The sequence below is a fragment of the Muntiacus reevesi genome, chromosome 5 (genome assembly GCF_963930625.1).
Source record: "Muntiacus reevesi chromosome 5, mMunRee1.1, whole genome shotgun sequence".
In the NCBI taxonomy this organism is placed as follows: domain Eukaryota; kingdom Metazoa; phylum Chordata; class Mammalia; order Artiodactyla; family Cervidae; genus Muntiacus; species Muntiacus reevesi.
Window position 1 is genome coordinate 52,329,972 of NC_089253.1, and position 20,541 is coordinate 52,350,512.

The 20,541-nt window shown below is 39.2% G+C and overlaps 1 protein-coding gene across 2 annotated transcripts; it reads right to left on the minus strand.

Moving 5' to 3' along the window:
* Window positions 1-1,338: 1,338 nt before the first annotated feature.
* On the minus strand, window positions 1,339-20,337 carry ELK4 (ETS transcription factor ELK4). Of its 2 annotated transcripts, XM_065938250.1 has the most exons (6): window positions 20,198-20,312; window positions 14,561-14,682; window positions 13,490-13,705; window positions 11,497-12,369; window positions 10,688-10,804; window positions 1,339-9,282 (listed from the first exon to the last, which is right to left on the minus strand). In XM_065938250.1, exons 3-6 carry the CDS (start codon window positions 13,694-13,696, stop codon window positions 9,184-9,186), a joined length of 1,296 nt encoding a protein of 431 aa, XP_065794322.1. In that variant the 5' UTR covers window positions 13,697-13,705; window positions 14,561-14,682; window positions 20,198-20,312; the 3' UTR covers window positions 1,339-9,183. The 2 variants fall into 2 exon arrangements, with proteins under 2 accessions (XP_065794322.1, XP_065794320.1); XM_065938248.1 differs by lacking the exon at window positions 14,561-14,682 and having other exon boundaries at window positions 20,198-20,337.
* Window positions 20,338-20,541: the final 204 nt, after the last annotated feature.

The window sequence follows — 20,541 nt, forward strand, 5'->3', positions numbered from 1 at the left end:
TAATCTGTGGAAAATTCTGAAAGAGATGGGAATACCAGACAAACTGACCTGCCTCTTGAGAAACCTGTATGCAGGTCAGGAAGCAACAGTTAGAACTGGACATGGAACAACAGACTGGTTCCAAATAGGAAAAGGGAGTACATCAAGGCTGTATATTGTCACCCTGCTTATTTAACTTATATGCATCATGAGAAACACTGGGCTGGATGAAGCCCAGGCTGGAATCAAGATTGCTGGGAGAAATATCAATAACCTCAGATATTCAGATGACACCATCCTTATGGCTGAAAGTGAAGAGGAACTAAAGAGCCTCTTGATGAAAGTGAAAGAGGAGAGTGAAAAAGTTGGCTTAAGGCTCAACATTCAGAAAACAAAGATCATGGCATCTGGTCCCATCACTTCATGGCAAATAGATGGAGAAACAGTGGAAACAGTGGCTGACTTTATTTTTTGGGGCTCCAAAATCACTGCAGATGGTGACTGCAGTCATGAAATAAAAAGACACTTGCTCCTTGGAAGAAAAGTTATGACCAACCTAGACAGCACATTAAAAAGCAGAGACATTACTTTGCCAACAAAGGTTCGTCTCAAGGCTGTGGTTATTCCAGTGATCATGTATGGATGTGAGAGTTGGACTGTAAAGAAAGTTGAGAGCCGAAGAATTGATGCTTTTGAATTGTGGTGTTGGAGAAGACTCTTGAGTCCCTTGGACTGCAAGGAGATCCAACCAATCCATCCTAAAGGAAATCAGTCCTGAATATTCATTGGTAGGACTGATGTTGAAGCTGAAACTCCAATACTTTGGCCACCTGATGCGAAGAGATGACTCATTTTAAAAGACCCTGATGCTGGGAAAGATTTAAGGCAGGGGGAGAAAGGGAAGACAGAGGATGAAATGGTTGGATGGCATCACCAACTCAATGGACATGAGTTTGGGTAGACTCCAGGTGTTGGTGATGGACAGGGAGGCCTGGCATGCTGCAGTCCATGGGGTCACAAAGAGTTGGACACGACTGAGTGACTGAACTGACCTGAACTGAAAAATGTAAGTAAAATTTAAAAGCAAAATAAAAAGATTTCACAAAGCAAATAATTTTTCTAGCCAGTTCTTTTAATTCCTTTTTATATCAATAATCATTTCACAATTTCCCCTTTTCACTATCTATCTCAACACAGGCTTTAAATATTTTAATGTAGATAAATATCAAATAGTTGAAGGCCAGGTTTTAATGATAACCTTTGGAAAAGTTGAACTTTCCTTATCCACATTTAGCACAGATGGAAATTTACATAGAGACTACCTCAACAGATGAGAAAGGAGGGAAGTAATTCAGAAAGTCATTTTATTAAAAATATTTATTTAAAAAAATACAATTGTCCATATCTAGTTGCACATACATCTATTAACATATCTATAGAATTTTGGACTAGTATATTTGATACAGTGCTTTCTTAAAGCCAGCTTGCCATTATACAAAGCAAATTCCTCTGTCAGTTCTTACGTAAAATAGTTTTAAAAAATGTATTATCTTTCTAAAAAGATGCATATCATCATTACAGAATTTAACAATATTTTTGTATAAAACTTGAAGCAATAGAAAACAAAGATCACCTGATTAGTTTTCAGAGCAATCTCTTACTCTGTCTGGAGATGCACTAAGTATTAACTACACTTTTTCCTCTTAAAGCAGCATATTATGAAGCCCTCAAAGTGTCAGCACAGGCTCTTCCTCACCAACCTAGATTCTGTAAAATTTCTCTGCCACACACACGTAGAGCTAAGGCTCTGGCTAATCCTAATCACCTTAAGACAACACCCCTTAGTTTCCCAACAGGTAAGTGAAACCACTCAGCTAGAGAAGTGGCAGTCTCTCTCCAGTTGCATCAACGATTGATGTGATTTTAATAAATGTGAACAGTTACCGTCATTTGAATTGTTTTAGGAAAAAGAAATGAGGTTTTAATACTTTGAAGGTCTCCCTCATGTAAGTTACACTGAAGTTAATCAAGACACGTTGTTAATGACACTTTAACAGTAATGCAGTCTTTTGGGTAGGTAGGTGTGCACTGGCATTTTATGTAAGTATTCTGTTTTTACAAAAGTAGAGGATACTAGATATTATGAGAGACAGATTTCAACAGAAGACACAAGGGGAAAAATAAACAATGAAGTAACTGTCTTCCCAGATGAATGAATCAAAGTCTGAGGAAAGCAGCCTGACAAGTTCTTATTACCACAGAGGCAAACTAAGACACACTGATGTAAAGGATACATCTCTTTGTGTTAACACCATAGCAGACATGCTTTTTTTTTTTTTCCTGACTTACAGATTCAGTGGGTGAAAATCAAAAGTTTAACATTATTTAATTTTCAAGTGATGTCCACACTTGAAGATCCAGTAGGACTCATAGAAAATTACTAGTTTGTCCTTCAAAACACAAGATTGTACACTTTTTTAAAAAGTCAACTTGATTATCTAGTGAAAAGTTTTTTCATTCTAAAAAACTAGTTTTAGTCGAAAATTGTATTTGCCTCAATCCAAAGCCCATCAGTAGCAAAATGACTGGACTGAGTTTCATATTTAATCTTCTCTACCCACAAAGATAAATGAAACTGCTAGAAGGTAAAAGTGGAAAAAATACCTATGATTGTGACTAGATAAGGCTGAATGGCCAAACCAAATAAATAGGCCTCAAGTAATAAAAAATTAGTTGTATTCATTTCTGTCTTTACATATATGCATCTTAGTTAATTTCACATATATGTATCTTAATTTCACTAATACTGAACAGGGAAGTTCATACAATATGTTTCTTTATCACATAAGCAATGAATGTAATGTACACATAAACACCCTTGGTAATACTGCCATCAAAAACAAAAAGTATGAAATGTCTTAGAAGGGACTATGTCCCCTACATGATAGACAATAAGCAACAATGATTAAACAGAAAGAAAAGTTGGCAAGTTCACAAAGTTGAGTATAATCCAGCAATTGCAAATTATTAAAAGTCATACATTTTTACAAAAGCACAATATTAAAAGCTTGTAAATTTTTTAAAGCATCCTATTCAAAAGAGCATACCTTACAGGGCCTAGAATGGCTCACTGGGTAATCCATTTATCCCTTCTCCAAATAGTCTTAAGTTCCAGAAAGTATAAACAATAAAACCTTAACATCCCTGACCCTCAATATCCTTAAGTTGAAATTAAACAAAATAATCATTAAGTGCTTCCAGTTATTAAAAAACAAAACAGTGCTAGTAATGGTGCCCCCAAAGTGCCAAGTAATGTCGTATCAGTACACGGTGTTCCCACCCCTGAACTCTAGGCAGGCTTGAACGATTCCACCAGCCAGAAGTCAGGCCCAACCACAGGGCACCGCCACCCCCTAAACTGGTCCAGAAGATCCCAGGCCTGTCTTTGCAGGGCTCATAATCCTTGGAGGGGACAAGAACCAGAATGGGCCCCGATGAGATGGGCAACAAGGCAAAGCTAAGAACATTCAGCCCAAGATACTCTGAGGTTTCTGTGAATGCTTTCTATGTATAGTTCAAAAGGATAAATAGGCTACAATGCCAGAATTTCTCCACCACTAGCTCAATCATGGTTAGATTTGTATTTTAGAAATACTATATCTAGTATAAACATCCTCTCTGAGAAACTTAGAATGCAATACAGCAAGGATTTTACACAAAAATGTAGAAATTTTTAGAAAGAACATCCTTATTTGCTCAATACATGAACATAAGAGAACAGTTTATGGTGACTTTGCTTAAAGTATGTCACATGTGGCACTATACAGTATTTCTAAAATGCTGACAAGCAATTTTTAAGGCCTATGATTCTACGCATTTAAAAAAATGGAAATGTGCAAGGCATTAAGTTTTACAAAAGTGACAACTGCAAAGTGCAGCCAATTTTTTTCTTAAGTTTTAGTATAAAATAGCCTAGGAACCATCCTAGACTAGGATGACCATATGTTCCCTCTGAAAAATAGATTTATTTATACACATACATACAAACACATACTCAAGTCAGTAATTGGTACACATACACACGCACTCAGCCAATCAGAATGACTTGGAAAAAAATGCTCTGGTTTCCCAATTAAATATTTTAAAATAAAAATTTAAGCCTCATAAAACTTCTTGGTATGTATTATAGTCAAAAGATTAGAGTTCAAGAGACTTACTATGCTTGATTGTATTCCTCATAAATTTTCTTGTTAAAGGTATCATTTAAAATGTTAACAACCACCTGAATCTCCTGGTTTCTTCTACACAAAGCTTAGAGTTAACCTTGCCCCTCTCAGATAAACCACTCTAATTTCCATTTGCATAATGGCTAAGTGCAGATGTCAGCACCCTAGAAATCGCTATTTTCTGCCAGGCTGTCAATCTAGCACATTTTTTTTTCCTTCCAGAAAAGGAGCTTGAAGAAACCGGCAGCTTCAAATGGAACATTTATGGTACATCAACAACTCACCTTCTCAGATCTGCTCCATCTACAGGTAAAAACATGACTTTCATCCTAACAGGTTCCACCAAGTACGAGAAATGAAATCAAACCGCCTTCTCTTCTTGCTTAACACACCACCACCCACAAGAACTCTAGATTCTAAGATTAAAACTTCAACCTCAGTAAGGAGAGTTCTGTTGACACAGAAGAATCACAGGGCACCTTGTTTCAGGCAATGCAAGCAGCAATAAAAACAGTAACAAAACACTCTGCTGACCCAAAACCAGGAAGATAATTAATAGAACACTTTCCACCTAACTAATTCTCTGGACAGAGTACCTGCCCCAAACAATTATGGCTGGCCTCCACTTCACTACTATGAATTGAACAATTAAATTTTCAATTCTATCCTATCACACCCTCAGATAACAGACCATGAACTTTGTGAGGAGTCTAGCTTTCATTCTGAAAAGTGGTCCTTCACTCAGAACTCCAGGCTTCCGCACAGAGACCTACACTTGTCACCATACCTGTTTACATACCTAAGAATGGTACCTCAGCACAATTCTAGATTTCTGGCATAGGCAAATAAAATATATACAGTAAATGAAATGATACACAGAACAAACTCTTCAAGAAAGTATTTCTTCAGATACCAAAATGTTACCAAAATAATAAAACTGACTAATGCAGTAAGAAAATGGAAGTTGTTACATATTTTAAAATAAAGCAACTTTAAGTAATTCTGAAATTGTTGGTAAAATATAACAATAAGGACAAGGGAAATTTGTGAGCGGTCAGTAAATTTCTAATATGAAAAGGAAACAGACAACCACACTGTCAAAAATAGTAAGCATAAAGCTCTGTAAAACATTTCGTGATGGGTTATTTACCAACGTATGAAAAAGAAACAGGAAATCTCAGAAAGCTGATGACAAGCTCTGCTGAAAAGTTCCTAATCTCTTCTAGAGAGTTTACATAAAAATCAGATCAAATATGTAAAGGATTTCCCCACATATCACAACCAAAACTCTTCTTTTCCAAGATCAGACTGAGAAACAATGCCCTGAGTCAGGGGTCTTTAGAGTCGAGTGTGCCCCAGAGGGTGCACAAGGCAATCTACTGGAAGCAGGAAAAAGCATTAGAATTTCTACTCAAGATTTACTTATATTATCCTTAGTTTCTGTTTCTGTGTGTGTCTTACAGTATACATACGACTTTAGCAGTACATAACCTAACAAACATACACACAAATTTGCAATAGGGGATTGTGTTCAAAGCCTTTTATTGATTAAGGTGTGTGTTCAAAAAGCTTAGAGAATGTTTTTCTGAAATGCCAATGAGTGGCTCTAATGGGCCTAAATTCATTAGAACTGACTTTGAGAACTTTAGAATCATAACACAAGTTCTAAGATCAGCATGAAATACTGTCATCAGAGTGAACATTACACAATTACAGGTGTGAATGGCACTGAAGTGTAACATCGACAGCCTGCAGTTCCAAGCCTCTAATTTGCATGTCCCTCCAAACCTAAGTGACACATATGATGAAAAAACTAGAAATCGTGCCATGTAAATAGATTAAACAGTCAGTCTAACCTTCTTTTTTTTTTTTTTTGATCTCTAACAGAGTATGTAAATCTTCAAGGAATTCTTTGAGTGTAAAAAAAAAAAATCCAGTGTAAAAAAAAAAAAATCCAGTTCCATTTTACTATATAGGCTCCATTTTACTATATAGGCCATCAAAATGTAAAGAAAAAGTCACATTACCTGTATTTTAGCCACCAAAATATAGAAAAATTAAACCTATATTTTAACTCTAAGAGGCTTAAGGTTGATCTTTTGAGGGTTTTTGGATTCTTCCATCATGTATAAATTTTTTAAAAAATCAATGGAAGTTTCCACCTTTGTTTGAATACAAAAATATGGCCATGAAGAATATTACATCACAAAAGCACTATGACAAACCAAAAGGAAAAAAATATTTTAGAAATTAGGTGAAAACCCACCCGAGGGTAGAATAAGCGCAGTGGTTCACTGGCTGAGTGTGTGACCCTGAGCCACCTGCGGGCACCCCTTCTCAGCCCCAAGGTGGTGGCCTAAAACCAGCCTCAGGGGAGTCACTTACACCATGGAATGGACTCAGCAAATGCTACAATTTAAGGCCTTTTCTCCTTCAGACAGACTGGTGGTTAAACACCTCCCAGCATAAACTGATTCAGATACCGGCCAGAGCAAAACGAAAAGCTAAGCTAATCACAGCGTAAGTTGCAAAAGTTCACTAAACCTGCTCCCCTATTTTAACTTGGGCTACTTTTGTCTACCAGCATCCATCCTGGCCAAGTGACTAGTGATGGATACCAGCTACAGCTACCAAATATAAGTCTCTCCAGTGAATACTGCTCTGAAGTGGTATGTCACCTTTTGATGCTAAGAAGAACTCTGGATGTTTCAAAATCAGAGACTTTCCCAGGAAGGAGGTAGTTTACAAATAGAACAACCTGCCTCATACACTTCACTATGGTTGCAGTTTTATTTCATTTAAAAACGTGAACACACACACACACATACACACACACACATACACACACACACCAGCTTCCCCTAAATAGTTGATCTCAAAGAAAAAGCAGATCATCATCAACCTTGTAAGGCCCACACCTCTCAGAGACTTCCAGGAGAGATTTACAGGCAGAGCACTCACTAAAACTGGTTCCTAGGAAGTTGCTTTGACTGAGTTTTAACAGTGCCGTTGGTTCCCAGGCACCCTTTTACTGAAACAGTTAGTTATCAAAGATACTATCTGTGAAAACAAACCAATGGCTTTTTTCCTTTGATTCAAAATAAAATATTTTTTGTGCTTTCAAAATTTTAAATACTAGTTAAATCAAGCCATCAATATTTACTTATCTAATGTATAAAATGTGAATTAACCTAATAAAACTAGTCCAAAGTGCTGCTGAGCAGTCTGATTTCAAAAAACATGCAAACTACATGATTCAGTGTGGGAAAAAAAATCCAGTATGTCTGTTCCCCATCACCACGGAACAGTACCTTTCAACACTACTATTGCACATCTCAGGAACAGAACTTTTCAGCTGATAACCACAAATTAAACAGTAACAGGTCTCCAACACTACAAATATAAAAGGCAGCTCCCTGAATACCATCCTTCTGCTACTAATGAATTAGCATAGACATCTTATACCAGAGTTTCTCTATACTGTATAAAACAAATTTCAAGCAAACATATACAACTGGAAGATGCTGGTTTATAGCAGTGTCACTTTGAGCCCTCAAGTCCTTTACTACTTTCATATACCATTTAGTTCAAGTCGTTCAATTATAGGAACTATTTCTAGGGTTAAAAGACTAGTTTAATGGGCAAGGTGGTGGTGGCAGCAACATATCATCTAATCCTGGACTTTAAAGCCAAATTTTTCAAAAGACTCCACTGTGATATTGGCATCAAATCAGCTTAGGGGTCCAACAAATCTGTCTGGACCTGGCAGTGACAACTATATGCTAACATTTCACAAATCTGACAGAGATGAAGGCCGACATTTTTCGCTACTAATATGAATAATCCAATCCAGATGAGCTTTGCTACTTTCTAATTAAAAAAAAAAAGAAAAATCAAGGAAATAAGTGTATTTTTACCTCACTATAGATTTAAAGAGTTCACTTTGCTTTTCATCTTCCTAATTAAAACTATCACAACCTCTAACAACTTTAAATTTAAAAGATAAATAAACAGTAGGATATGGGATAAAATAAACAGAAAAAAAGGTCCTTCACACTGGGTATCTTTTAACTGGGAAACACCTACATGTTGTTTCAAGTTTTTTCAATTGAATCCTTGACTCAGAGATGCCTCAGACTCTCAAAACCCAGGTTCATCCTCCTAAAATCCATCATTTACCATAAGTATTCCATGGGTGTAGAATCATACCAGCAGATGACATTTCTGTGCCAGATATGAGGCCCCATATTCTCACTGTTTGTTCCAAACACTGCCTTAAGCCCCAGGTTTAAAAATCTCCTTATGTGGGAGTAAACTAGCTCCACGCTCTGTTCAGATTCAGTCAAGATAATACATAGGGCTAAGAAAACCACCCTGAATAAATGTATGTAAGATAACTTCTTGTGGAGTTGCTTACATACATTATACTTCACAGCAAAACAGAATATCCCCAATAGTCCTGCTCCAATCTTACTTCGTGTGACTAGGAATGATTCTTTTTCTTCCACTGCTTATGCACAACTCACTTTCAGTATTCAACAGAGCACATGTAAGTCCTAAAGATATGGCTAACTTCATTTAACTAGAATTTCCTTATATAATACGCTCAAAGCATAACTGCCAAAGGGTCCCAATAAGGCAAGAGGAGTAATTTTGTTCTGAATTCTCTTGCAAAGCATAGCCTAATGCTAAACCCCATTAAAAATTTCCTTAACACAAGGTTCAAAATATTTTTTAAAAAGAAAGAGGGAGGTGGAGTTTGGACTCCAATTAAGGCATTTTTATATACAGTCTAGCTTGTATTCCTATTCAAAGTCCTATTCAAAGGGAATCCTAAAAAGCATTTTAATGGGGAACAGCAGAAATCATAACAGTCTATTAGCATCATGAAATATCAATCCCTCACTTTAAATGTAATCATGTTGAATGTCTTTCTCTTTCCTTATTCCTTAATTCTCTCCTTCCACAAGTGCATAGGTTATGTTTTCTGTAGATCTGGGGAAAATGGGCCAGGGGTAGAAGGTCCATCCAGGCCAGACAGAGTGAACGGCCCATGACTGTTCAGCACAGAAGGAAACTGAGAAAGAAAATAAAAACACGTCATTACCCTATTACGCAATCTTAAACTTCACCTTCTGTCCCTATTACATTCCCTGAGGTAGAACACAACAGCCCCTGCTGTGGCTCACAGGACAAAGGCACTAACTGTTTACCATGGAACAATATGATGTCACAAAAACTTTTCTAAAAAATATGTTTGTCTTACATATTAACACTCTCCAGCCTACCTTGATGCAATGTAAAAACAAATTTATACTTTTCCTTAGATGCTAGAGTACACAGTTCACACTTGACTTCACATGAAGGTTACAGAAAGTTCAGAAAAGGACAGCATGCACTCTGTAGACTATAATTCAATTATACAGCAAATCACAGACTGTCAAAAAGAGGTCCAGGAGGAGATGCCCATCTCATAACTGCTGCAAAGAGTTGCAGGGTGCTCATCCTAGAAAAGCACTCCCCATCATGTATTCTGAGACCAAATCTGTATGGAAATTCCAGGCTGAAGCTACTTGAGCACTGTGGCTTTCTCTATATAAATCAATTATCTCTTTGTGAGAGGCAAACAAAAATGTAAAAGGAAATATGGAAAATTTTCCATATTCTTTCTATTCAGCAATTTGGAAGTTTCTGCAAAAATAATTGCATTAGTAGAAAGATTAAAAAATTTTTTTTTCTTTCCCCACCCCTTACCATTCCATTTTCAAAAGAACAAATGAAAATTTAAATTACAAAATCTAAAAAAAAAATTACAAAATCTAAGAAAATCTCCCAGGGAGTCACCCTGGAATAAGTGAATGAATCAATATAAGAAAGCTGACAAGTTATAAAGTCTAGATAGTTTAGGCAAAATAATGGTTTACAGCTATGAGATCTTTCCTAATAAGGTCTTTGTTAAAGGTAATGCAATACTCATTTTTAAAATATATATATGTATATTTAAAATGCTGATGAATATCAATTCTGACTGACAGGAAAATAGGAGTATTTGACAATACTATTCTCAAGAGTTTTTTCTATTTAAAAAAAAATCCTCAGTTAAAAGGGGAAATCTATGTGCAGAGAATGCCCCCAAATATACATACATACACACACTCACATTTTTTTAGAAAAGAGGATTTCCAGCATTTAAAATGATTTTAAAAATTGGATGAGCTCAAAATTTACTACAGTACTGAACAATTCTTAGTCTAATTCAAATGTATGAAATAGTAAACAATGAAAAGGAAATTCTGTTTGTGAATATCAATCTGAGTTGTTTGCGGGCCAGAAAATTAACACTTAGAAATTCAAAAGTAAATCTAAGGAACACTTTTTAAATAGAAGTTTTACAATGATTAACTTCAGAGTGGACACTGCCTTTGCCTCTCTGTTCATTTACCACACCCCAGTTACAAAAGACAAGCTTCTGTGTAATTTACCTGAAAAAGCGTGTTAGCACCTTGTAGTCTGGCTGGACTCAGGGGAGCGACAGGGCTGAGAGTACTCCAAAAGTGGATACTGGAGAGCAAGGGGCTTGGAGTCAGTAAGATGGGAGTCTGCAATATACAAGCCAAAAATATAACTAAATGGCTTATCAGGATTATGCTTTATCCTTGTAGTAATACACAATTAGCCCTGAACCCAAATATTGTCTTATTCTCCATTCCAAGTATCTCCAAGTCTGAAATCTTATCCTGAGGAAACAGTCGGAAATTACTTTTACAACCCAGAAAAGAAAAAGGTCAAAGTATTTTCTAAACTGTTTTTTGTACAATCTTTGTCAAATAGAAAAACAAAACCAATCTGAATTCAAGTATGGAAAAATAATAGGTAACTGAGTCACAAACATGCTTTCCCCTTAATAATGAGGTCTGCGAGTAACGTGTTTAAATATTCTATGAGATGAAAAAGTTAAGAAATAGCTAATGTTAGATAACTGTAAAACTTGTTATTCAACATCACACCATGTTTATTAAGGTCCGCAGGATCTGTTATTTTCTAACATGAGATTGTCACTGTTGTTTTATAAGACCACCCCCCACCTCCACCAAAGAGAGAGAGAATATACTTATTTTCTTTAGGAGAAAGTGGAAAAATTAGGTTACTTTCACAGAGTCACATATAACCTCTCTAAAGCAAACCTACTATGTAGGAGAATGAGAACTGAGGTTATAAATTCTGAATTTGTTTTAAAAGTTGAGAAAAAAAACAAAATAAATGGTGGCATTAAAAGGAAAGAGAATGTTACCTGTGAAAAAAGCGCTGGTGTAAGAGAAGCTGTAGGGAGAGATGGGCTTAAAATTCCCAGTGGACTTGGATCACTGCCCGTGATCACAAGGGTCGGTGCCAGCTCTAAACCTTTGGGTTTCTTGGACCTCGATGAATTAGTTTTGTCCTTTTCTTGCAAAGCTGAATCCTGATCTTTAGGCTCCAGGGACAAGTTCTCTGGAAGCTGCATTGGCTGAGAAGCCACTGATTCCATGTCTGTGTCCATGTCTGGGTTGGAACTCAGCGGTGGTGAAGGAGTTCTAGGAGGCTCCTGCAAAGGGGACACGGACGAAACAGGAGGTGTGGTGGTAAAAGGGGCAGTAACTCCTGATGCAGAAGTTGGTGCTTCCAGGGAAGGCAGTCTGGGGGAAGCCAAAGTCTCCAATGCTTGGATAGTTTCTTCTGAAGATGAAGAAATACCTGGGCCAGCTGAAATGGAGGCAGCAGGAGGTTCAACTGATGGCTTTTTTGAAGGTGTTGTTACAAATTTGATAACAGATGGAGTTGGCTCCTGAGGAGACTTTTTCTCTGCCAATTTCTCAGCTGGATTCTCAACCTTTATAGATTTGAAAAGTTTCCTATTGGAGGAGTTTAAAGAGTTGAGAGTAAAAGAAGAATATAAACCGGAGTGTATGTAGTCATTGCGGCTCGAGGTCTTGGCACCAGGCTGTGGTGGCTTCTCTTTCCCGCCATTCTCCACATCTTTGGAACTGCTGCTGCTGAGCTCACTGAGGCTTAAAGCTTCACACTCCCCCTCAACCCTGCCCACTGTCATTGGGTCCATGTTCAAAATCTCTGGGTATGAGACAAACTTGTACACAAACTTCTGACCATTCACTTTTTTAATGATATTCTGTAGATAAATAAAATAAGCACTCAGACTTTCTTAAGCTTTTCTTAAGCATTTGTTAAAACTTTACCCCACCCCCCAAAGATCATGAGAAAGCTGACTGAATGGGGTTCTCTATTTGATAGGTAGTTTACTTGAAAACTTCAAAATCACCCAAATTTATCCAGCCATACCAAACACAGTTCCAACCATTATGGAGTACAAGTTAAAAGAACATTTAAATGTCTTATTAACAACTGAACTAATATGTTGCATAAAAGCTGAAAGATTTACCCAAAAAAAAAAAAAAAAAAAAAGCTGAAAGATTTTAATTGCTTAACTCCAAAGGTACAAAAACACTCACATCCTCAGGAAGCAAAAGGAATTTAGAACATTACTTCTAAGGTTCCTACTTCCCTCAGAAACTCAAGCTGTTTCTTACCTCATCGCTCCACACAGGAAAGCTGATAATATCAACACTCAAAGGTGAAAGAAATTAAGATCCCAGCTTCTCACTCTAATTCTCTTCATTTGAGCATTTTATTTTACTTCCGTGCCCAAGAATGTATTCAAAATAATTAGAAATTAAACAAAAAATTTTAACTAAAAAATCAAACCTAGGTATTAACAGTTATTCTTTAAAGTATTAATTTGTGTTCTGGGTTAAACTAAACAGTAAAAATTAAGTACACCTAAAAAACAGTATGAGATAATTTTTAAAGTAAATTATGATATAAACAAGAGTATTTATCTATGCTGAAGAATCCCAAATTTCCTTTTCCTTATTCCAACTCTATAATCATTTTTTTCTTTAAAAACAACTGCAATTGGGAATAAAATATGTGCATGGGAGTCCAGTACTGACTATGAATTTGCAGAAATACACTTAGAACATTTACATCTTTTATTCTAATTCCAAGCTGCTGAAGCTATAAAATAAATTGAGTTAAAACTAAAACAGTGATCATTTCATAATGCATACAAATATTGCATCATTATGCTGTACACTCAAAAGCAATATAATTATGTCAATTACACCTCAATTAAAAAGTTATTTTAATAAATAAACATACCACGACATTAGTATGTCTAACCTCAACAGAAAAGAAGGAACAATTCTTGTTTCGAGGTGGATGTGTATTACCTTCACATAGTAGTATCTGAGGGCTCGGCTGAGTTTGTCATAGTTCATATTAGGCTTGTTCTTTCGAATGCCCCAGAGACGAGCCACCTCTTCTGCCTGCAAAAGCTTGAACTCCCCATTATCAGAGGTCCAGCAGATCATGTGATCATTCTGAGGCTCCTTGAGGAGCTGAAGGAGGAACTGCCACAGGGTGATAGCACTGTCCATAGCAGTGAGCTGAAAGAGGCAACACTGTATGTCACACACTGTTCTAAGTGCTTTAAATGTGTTAGACTGTTAACTGTTCATTTCATCCCCACAAGAATCCTGTAAGACAGATACTGATGCAGCCTCACTTTATATGTGAAAAAACAGATTCATTACAGAGTTAAGTAACTTGTCTAAGGTCACACAAGTAAATGGTGGAGCTGAGATTTAAACCCAGGCAATCTGAATACAGACCCAAACTCTTAAGCATGCCACACTGTCTAAGAAAAGTCCTGCTATGAGATAAAGCTAGTTTCATAAATTGCAGGAGAGGACTGATGAATGCCAACCTGTGCAGTATCACTGTTATTGAATTTTATCTTAAAAACTCACTGTCGGGACTTCCTGGGAGTCCCGGGGCTAAGACTCCGTACTCCCAATGCAGGGGGACTGGGCTGGATCTGTGGTCAGAGAACTAGGTCACACATGCCCCAACTAAGAATCTGCATGTCACAACTAAAACCTGGTGCAGCTAAATAAATATTTTTTAAAAAAAAACCTCATTGTCATATTCTCTGAGGTGACCACCATTTCAGCATCTATCTATACTAGCCCAGTTGATTTATATGCCAGGATGTTCTGTGCGTCTCAGGGTGGCCCAGAGATAGGGGGAATAGTTTGCATTATAATAAATGTAATTTTCATATAAGTTAGCAGCACTGAAAACTCAGCAAAACGTCCCCTAATTTACAAGTTCCGCCGCCATCCTATCCACAGGAAGCCGCCATCCTGTCCACAGGAAGCCGCCATTCTGTCCACTGTGTGCCACCTGCACAGACCCTTTTATTTGATTAGCAAGATTGGAACTGAAAAACCTTTCAGTACCTCAAGTTTTAAGATCTTCCTGTTTAGCCCAGTGCTCCTTAAATTCCCTGGTGGCTCAGACGGTAAAGCGTCTGCCTACAATGCGGGAGACCGGGGTTCAATCCCTGGGTCGGGAAGATCTCCTGGAGAAGGAAATGGCAACCCACTTCAGTATTCTTGCCTGGAAAATCCCATGAACGGAGGAGCCTGGTAGGCTATAGTCAGTTCGTGGGGTCCCCAAGAGTTGGACATGACTGAGCAACTTCACTTTTTCTTAAATTCAGCACTATTGATATTTTGAGCCAGATAATTCTTTTGTTCTTGGAGACTGTTTTGGCACTGCAGTTTAACAATATCCCTGGCCTTTACCCACCAGATACCACTAAGACCTCTTGCCCAATTTGGCAATCAAAATGTTTACACACATTGTCAAACGCTCTGGGGGACAGTATCATCTCGGTTAATAACCACTGGTTTAGGCAATGGAGCAGCAGGGAAATGTTCTCTCAAAGGTATTTTCCTCACAAAAACTTTAAAACATCTTGTTTATAAGAAAGAAATCTTAGGGTGGAAACTCTGGCCAAATATACATAAGCACATCCTAAAACGTCTACAAGGGAACTTTACACATACACACACATACACAAAACCTTCCTGTTTTCAGTCTGAATTAGATCTCACTGGATCAGAACAGAAATTAAATCAAATCTATTCTGTTAAAATGCTATAAAAACAGATAAATTGGACGACAGCAAAAATTAAAACTTTTGTGCTGCAAACAATACCATCAAATGAGAAGACAATCCTTGGAATGGAAGAAAGCATTCAAATAATAAGGCTCCTTCATCAAAAAAATATAAAGAGTTCCTACAATTTAAAAAAATTGAAAATAAGCAAAGGATTTGAGAAGACATTTGTCCAAAAAGTAATACAGGTAGCTAATAAGCACATGAAAAGATGCTCAATGTGACTAGTTATTAGGGGAATAAAGATCAAAACAAGATACTGCTTCACGCCCATTAGAATGGCTGTAATCAAAAAGGCAGGTGATTGACCTCCCTGGTGGTTAGGAATCTGCCTGCCAATGCAGGGGACGTGGGTTCGAGCCCCGAAGACTCCACATGCCTCAGAGTAACTAGCTGTGCGCCACAACACTGAGCCCATGCCCCACAAGAGAAGCCGCCGCAAGGAGAAGTCCACACACCACAGCTAGAGAGCTCGAGCACAGCAAGGAAGACCCAGCGCAGCCAAGCAAAAAAGACAGATGATAAGTTTTGGCTAAGATGTGGAGAAAAGTGAAACCCCCATACATGGCCAATGGGAATGTAAACTGGTACAGCCACTTTGGAAGACAGTTGCAGCAGTTCCCCAAACAGAGTTAGCATATGACCCAGTAATTACACTCCTAGGTATATGTCCAAGAGAAATGAAAATATATGTCCACACAGACATTTATAAGCAGGAACGTTCAGAGTGGTATTCATAATATTCAAAAAAGTATAAACTACCCAGATGTCCATCAACTGATGAGCAGACAAGCAAAATGTAGCCTTTCCCTTCTCGAGGGGATGTTCCCAGTCCAGGGATCAAACCCAGGTCTCCCACGTGGCAGGCGGATTCTTTACCAGCTGAGCCATAAGGGAAGCCCAAGAATACTGGCGTGGGCAGCCTGTCCCTTCTCCAGCAGATCTTTCCGACTCAGGAATTGAACCAGGGTCTGGAGAAGGAAATGGCAATCCACTCCAGTATTCTTGCGTGGGAAATCCCATGGACAGAGGAGCCTAGTGGCCTACAGTCCGCAGGGTCGCAAAGAGTTGGACACGACTTAGCGATTTCACTTTCACTTTCACTCCTGCATTGCAGGCAAATTCTTTATCAACTGAACTATCAGGGAAGCCTCCATATTACCTCGGCGTGGAATATTAGCCAGATAAAGGAATGAAGTACTGATATGGGCTAGTTCAATGGATGAACCTTGAAAACATTAGGCTAAGTGAGAGAAGCCAGCTATTAATTTGAATAGGCAAAAAAAGTAGACTGGTGGTTGCTTAGGGCTGGGAATGGAGGGATGGGTGTGGAAAAGAAAAGGGGAGTGACTGTTAATGGGGTGATGAAAACATTCTAAATTTAGATTGTGGTAGTGGTGATACAACTCTGGGAATATACTAAAACCACTGAACCGTACACGTCAGGTGAATTTTACTGTATGTGAAACATATCTCAATAAAAATGTTAAAAACGAACACTCCAAACAACACAAAAGTTAGGCCTGAGAAACCTAACTCTAACAATGTACAACTCACAAAGGATGGGATCCTTAAGTCAACTATGTCTGCTTCCAAAAAGGCCAGAGATGAGGAACTATATTGGAAAATATCTCAGTAATTTTTCTGAGACATTCAAAATGTCCTCCTATTATTCTGTCATAAATTTGAAGCGGGTTATACAGAGATACTGTCGTCCAAAAGTAGAGATGAGAAAATAATTAAGAATAGAAAAAGGGAGATGCCTCCCAAAGTTAGAGAGTTAATGGAGAAACTGAGGCCATGAATCCAAGTCTCTTTCATCACACTCATGTACTCTGTCCCCTAGGGAAACCACTTTCCTAGATGGATAAGAGCATCCACATTACCTCTGGTTGTAACTAAGTATTACATTGTTAGATAATAACTGACAATAATGTACAAATATGAAGTGCTACTTTAATGCTAAATAACCATGTTCACTAGTAAACAGCTTTCCAGAGCCTCACTTCAGTTGGGTTAAAATAGTGGTTTTATACTATATCCACCAAGTATAGTTGGGGGGAGGGGTCCCCTGTCATTTCTCTTAATTTATCAGAGAGGCTTTTCTTCTAATGATGACTGTCATGGTAAGTTACTTTTAAACTATGTATGTTCCCCACTTAAACAATTATTTGTTAGTCTAAATCTGTTACAACTATTTCCTAGTAAATTTCAGCTTAACCAAAGAACTCAAGTCTTTACATTTCCAGACACCATCTTCATGTCAAGAATGCTTACAGCAGTGTGAGTATGTGTGAGAGAGATGATGATGGTGATGTTGAAGCTAGAAGGAGGGGAAGAGGAGGGAAAGGAGGACAGACAAGTAGAGAACTGGAATATCAAAACTGTTACAAATTTGGTGCCTATAATTTCATTTACTTTTGGAAAAATTCCCCAAACCAAATCCTAGAGTTTTATGCCTATCTTGCAGATAATGCTTGTTTATAATGCAGGTTTATAATGGCTAAGCAATACATACAAAACAACAGAAATAACCATGAATTTATTTCCACAACAAGCACACAAGAGTCATCCTGAGCAAATAGGAAGTGTTCCCAAGGTGGTGTGGGTTTAATTTCTACCTCTCCCTCAGTTATTAGGGGAGAGTATGGACTGAACTTTGAGTAAGTTCTGGGAGTTGGTGATGGACAGGGAAGCCTGGCGTTCTGCAGTCCATGGGGTTGCAAAGAGTCAGACACAACTGAGCGACTGAACTGAACTGAACTGTGGACTGAGCCAAATCCTGCTGGAGCTGTTGGATACTGGACGGCAGAACCTAACTGTGTGGAAAACGCTGAAGCTTCTGTAGTACTTTACAGTGTGTCTAGGATAGAGAATTATTGTGAAAGAAAATGGGCACTTGTGGTTTTGGACTGAAGTACTGGAAAATTTTTTTTTTCTATTGGGAAAAACTAACAAAGATGTAAAATGGACATCTTCAGCAGGTACTTTAAAGGAATATTTTACTCACTCAACTTTGATATGTTTATTCTTTGATTGAAAAGGTGGTGAACCACAGAACACATAAGTTGAACCTCTTCATTTGAGTTCCTATAAGTGTGCCATTGATATGAAATTCAACGATTTCTTCAGCCGTAAAAGAGAATTAAAGCAAAAAAAGGTCAGAAGTTATTTAAAATTACAAAGGTGAAATAAAGAGACAAAAATATTTAATACTTTTATTCTTATTCTTATCAAAAGAAACCCAAATCCTTTTTCTTGAAAACCTTTTCATGAAAACCTCAATGTTTCCACAACTAGTTTTTCCCCAAAATTTCAGTTTTAAAGAGTTTTTTAGAAGTAGTATAATGAGGGAGAGACATACTTAACATTCCAAATGAAGGAATCTGATTTTTGAGGGGTTAAATATGGAAAACATAATTGATTCTAACACTTAAAATGGAGAAGGAAATGGCAACCCACTCCAGTGTTCTTGCTTGGAGAATTCCATGGGCAGAGGAGCTTGGTGGGCCACAGTCCATGGGGTCGCAAAAGTCTGACAGGACTGAGCGACTAACACTAACTAACTCGCACTTAAAAGACAGTAGATTAATCCCTGTGCGAAAAGGAAAGAAGGAGCATATTGGAAGTAACTCATTAGAGAAAGGAAGTCTCTACTAAATGGAACCTTTCCCACCCTAAACATGTTTATCATACACACAGCCCAGTTGCTGTGGTGACCCATGGCCCAACTATTTTTCAGAAACAGTAGTTAAGACCCAAAAAATAAATGTCTCCAAATTCAGAGTGCTGCTTAAGTAAAACAGATACAAATTATAAAATGTATTAAGGCGAATTTTGAGTTAAAAATCTTTATAGCTGTCAAAAAGTAACCTGCTGTATCTAACTATACAGTATTGTATACAACAGAATACTGTAAGTGTACTATTACAATAAAACTTTAAAACAACATTTCCCTAAATGGATTGCACTTAGGCAGTTTTAACGTTTAAATAAAATCAAAGAGAGGAGAGTTACTGAGGGGGAAATTGAATCACAATACATTTTAAAGAAAATATCACAGTCTTTGTTTTTTTTCACTGACAGTCTTAAATACTGAAGCACCAAGTTTTCCACGCAGTGGGACGGTGAGTGGAAGATGGCAAAAGGAGAGGAAGAAGGATCTTATTCACCAACCAGAGATGGGTGAACCGTTCCGATGAGGGATTAAACTCCGAAGTCTTCTTTAAATGCCCTAAACTTTAAATAGCAATAGCCTGGGGCGGGGGTGGGGAGCCAACTGTGTATCCCTTGACTACCTCGGTCAACAAGGTCCCTTATTGCCTGCCCAGGTCAGTTAACATTCAGCCCCCGAAAGATGTTTCCAACTGGTCTTCTCAGGAAAGAAGCCTCACGGCAGCTGTGTACTAACCGGAAAGTAACGAGGGGAGAGGGTTGGCTGGAGAGAAGTAGAAAAAGAACTGAAAGTCGACGCCGGATGGGTTTTGAGCGTGGGGACAGGAAGAAACGCGGAAGACCGCGTGCCCCGGGGGAGATCAAAGTCCGGGCCCGGGTGAGCACCGACTCGCTGCGCTTTCACTTTCCAACTTCCTGTCACCACAGAAAGCCAGAGACGCTCCCCTCGGGCCCTCCCCTCCGCCACCCCGGCGAAAAAAGAAAAGAATAAAAAAACACCGCCACCCTTGGTCCCAGGGGCCTCGCGGGACCAAATAAGGGGCGAAGGGAGAGAGACGGGTATGTCCCGCGCCCACCGGCCCGCTTGCGGGCCGGGCTGACTGAGCCGGCAGACCGGGCCGGGCCCCCCGGGAGCGCGCCACGGCCCCGCGCCCGCTTCCTGAGGTGCAGCCAGCCCCCCGCCCCGGCGCCCCACCGGCGGGGGCGGCGGCCGCGGGACCCGGACGCGGACGCTCACCGAGGCCGCGCGCGGGGCTCCCTCCGGGTCTCCGCCTCCAACAAGACGCTCCTCTCCTCACGCTGGGAACTCGAGGACGGCGCGGCAGCCGCTGCGACCCTCGCGGCGGAGCCGGAGAAGGCGCCAGCGGCCGAGCCGAGCCCGCCGGGTGCCCGCAGCCGCCCGCATCTCCCGCCGCCGCCGCCGCCGCGGCTCGTCGCGCCCCGCCCTCCCCGCCCCCGCACGCGGCGGCGGCGCGGGTCGTCAGGGCCGCTACCCGCCGGGCGCGCGCGCTCTGGGCGTTCCTCGCCGCGGCTGAGCTTGCCAGTCGCTCCGCGGCCGCCGCCTCTCTCGAGCCCCCTGGG

Coding starts and splice junctions, on each gene's coding strand:
- ELK4 (XM_065938248.1), bottom strand. CDS start 13,696: ATGGACAGTGCTATCACCCTGTGGCAGTTCCTCCTTCAGCTCCTCAAG. Junction 12,370..13,489: donor TCAGATACTACTATGTGAAG/GTAATACACATC, acceptor ATTTATCTACAG/AATATCATTAAAAAAGTGAA. Junction 9,283..10,687: donor GTGCTAACACGCTTTTTCAG/GTAAATTACACA, acceptor TTTCTTTCTCAG/TTTCCTTCTGTGCTGAACAG.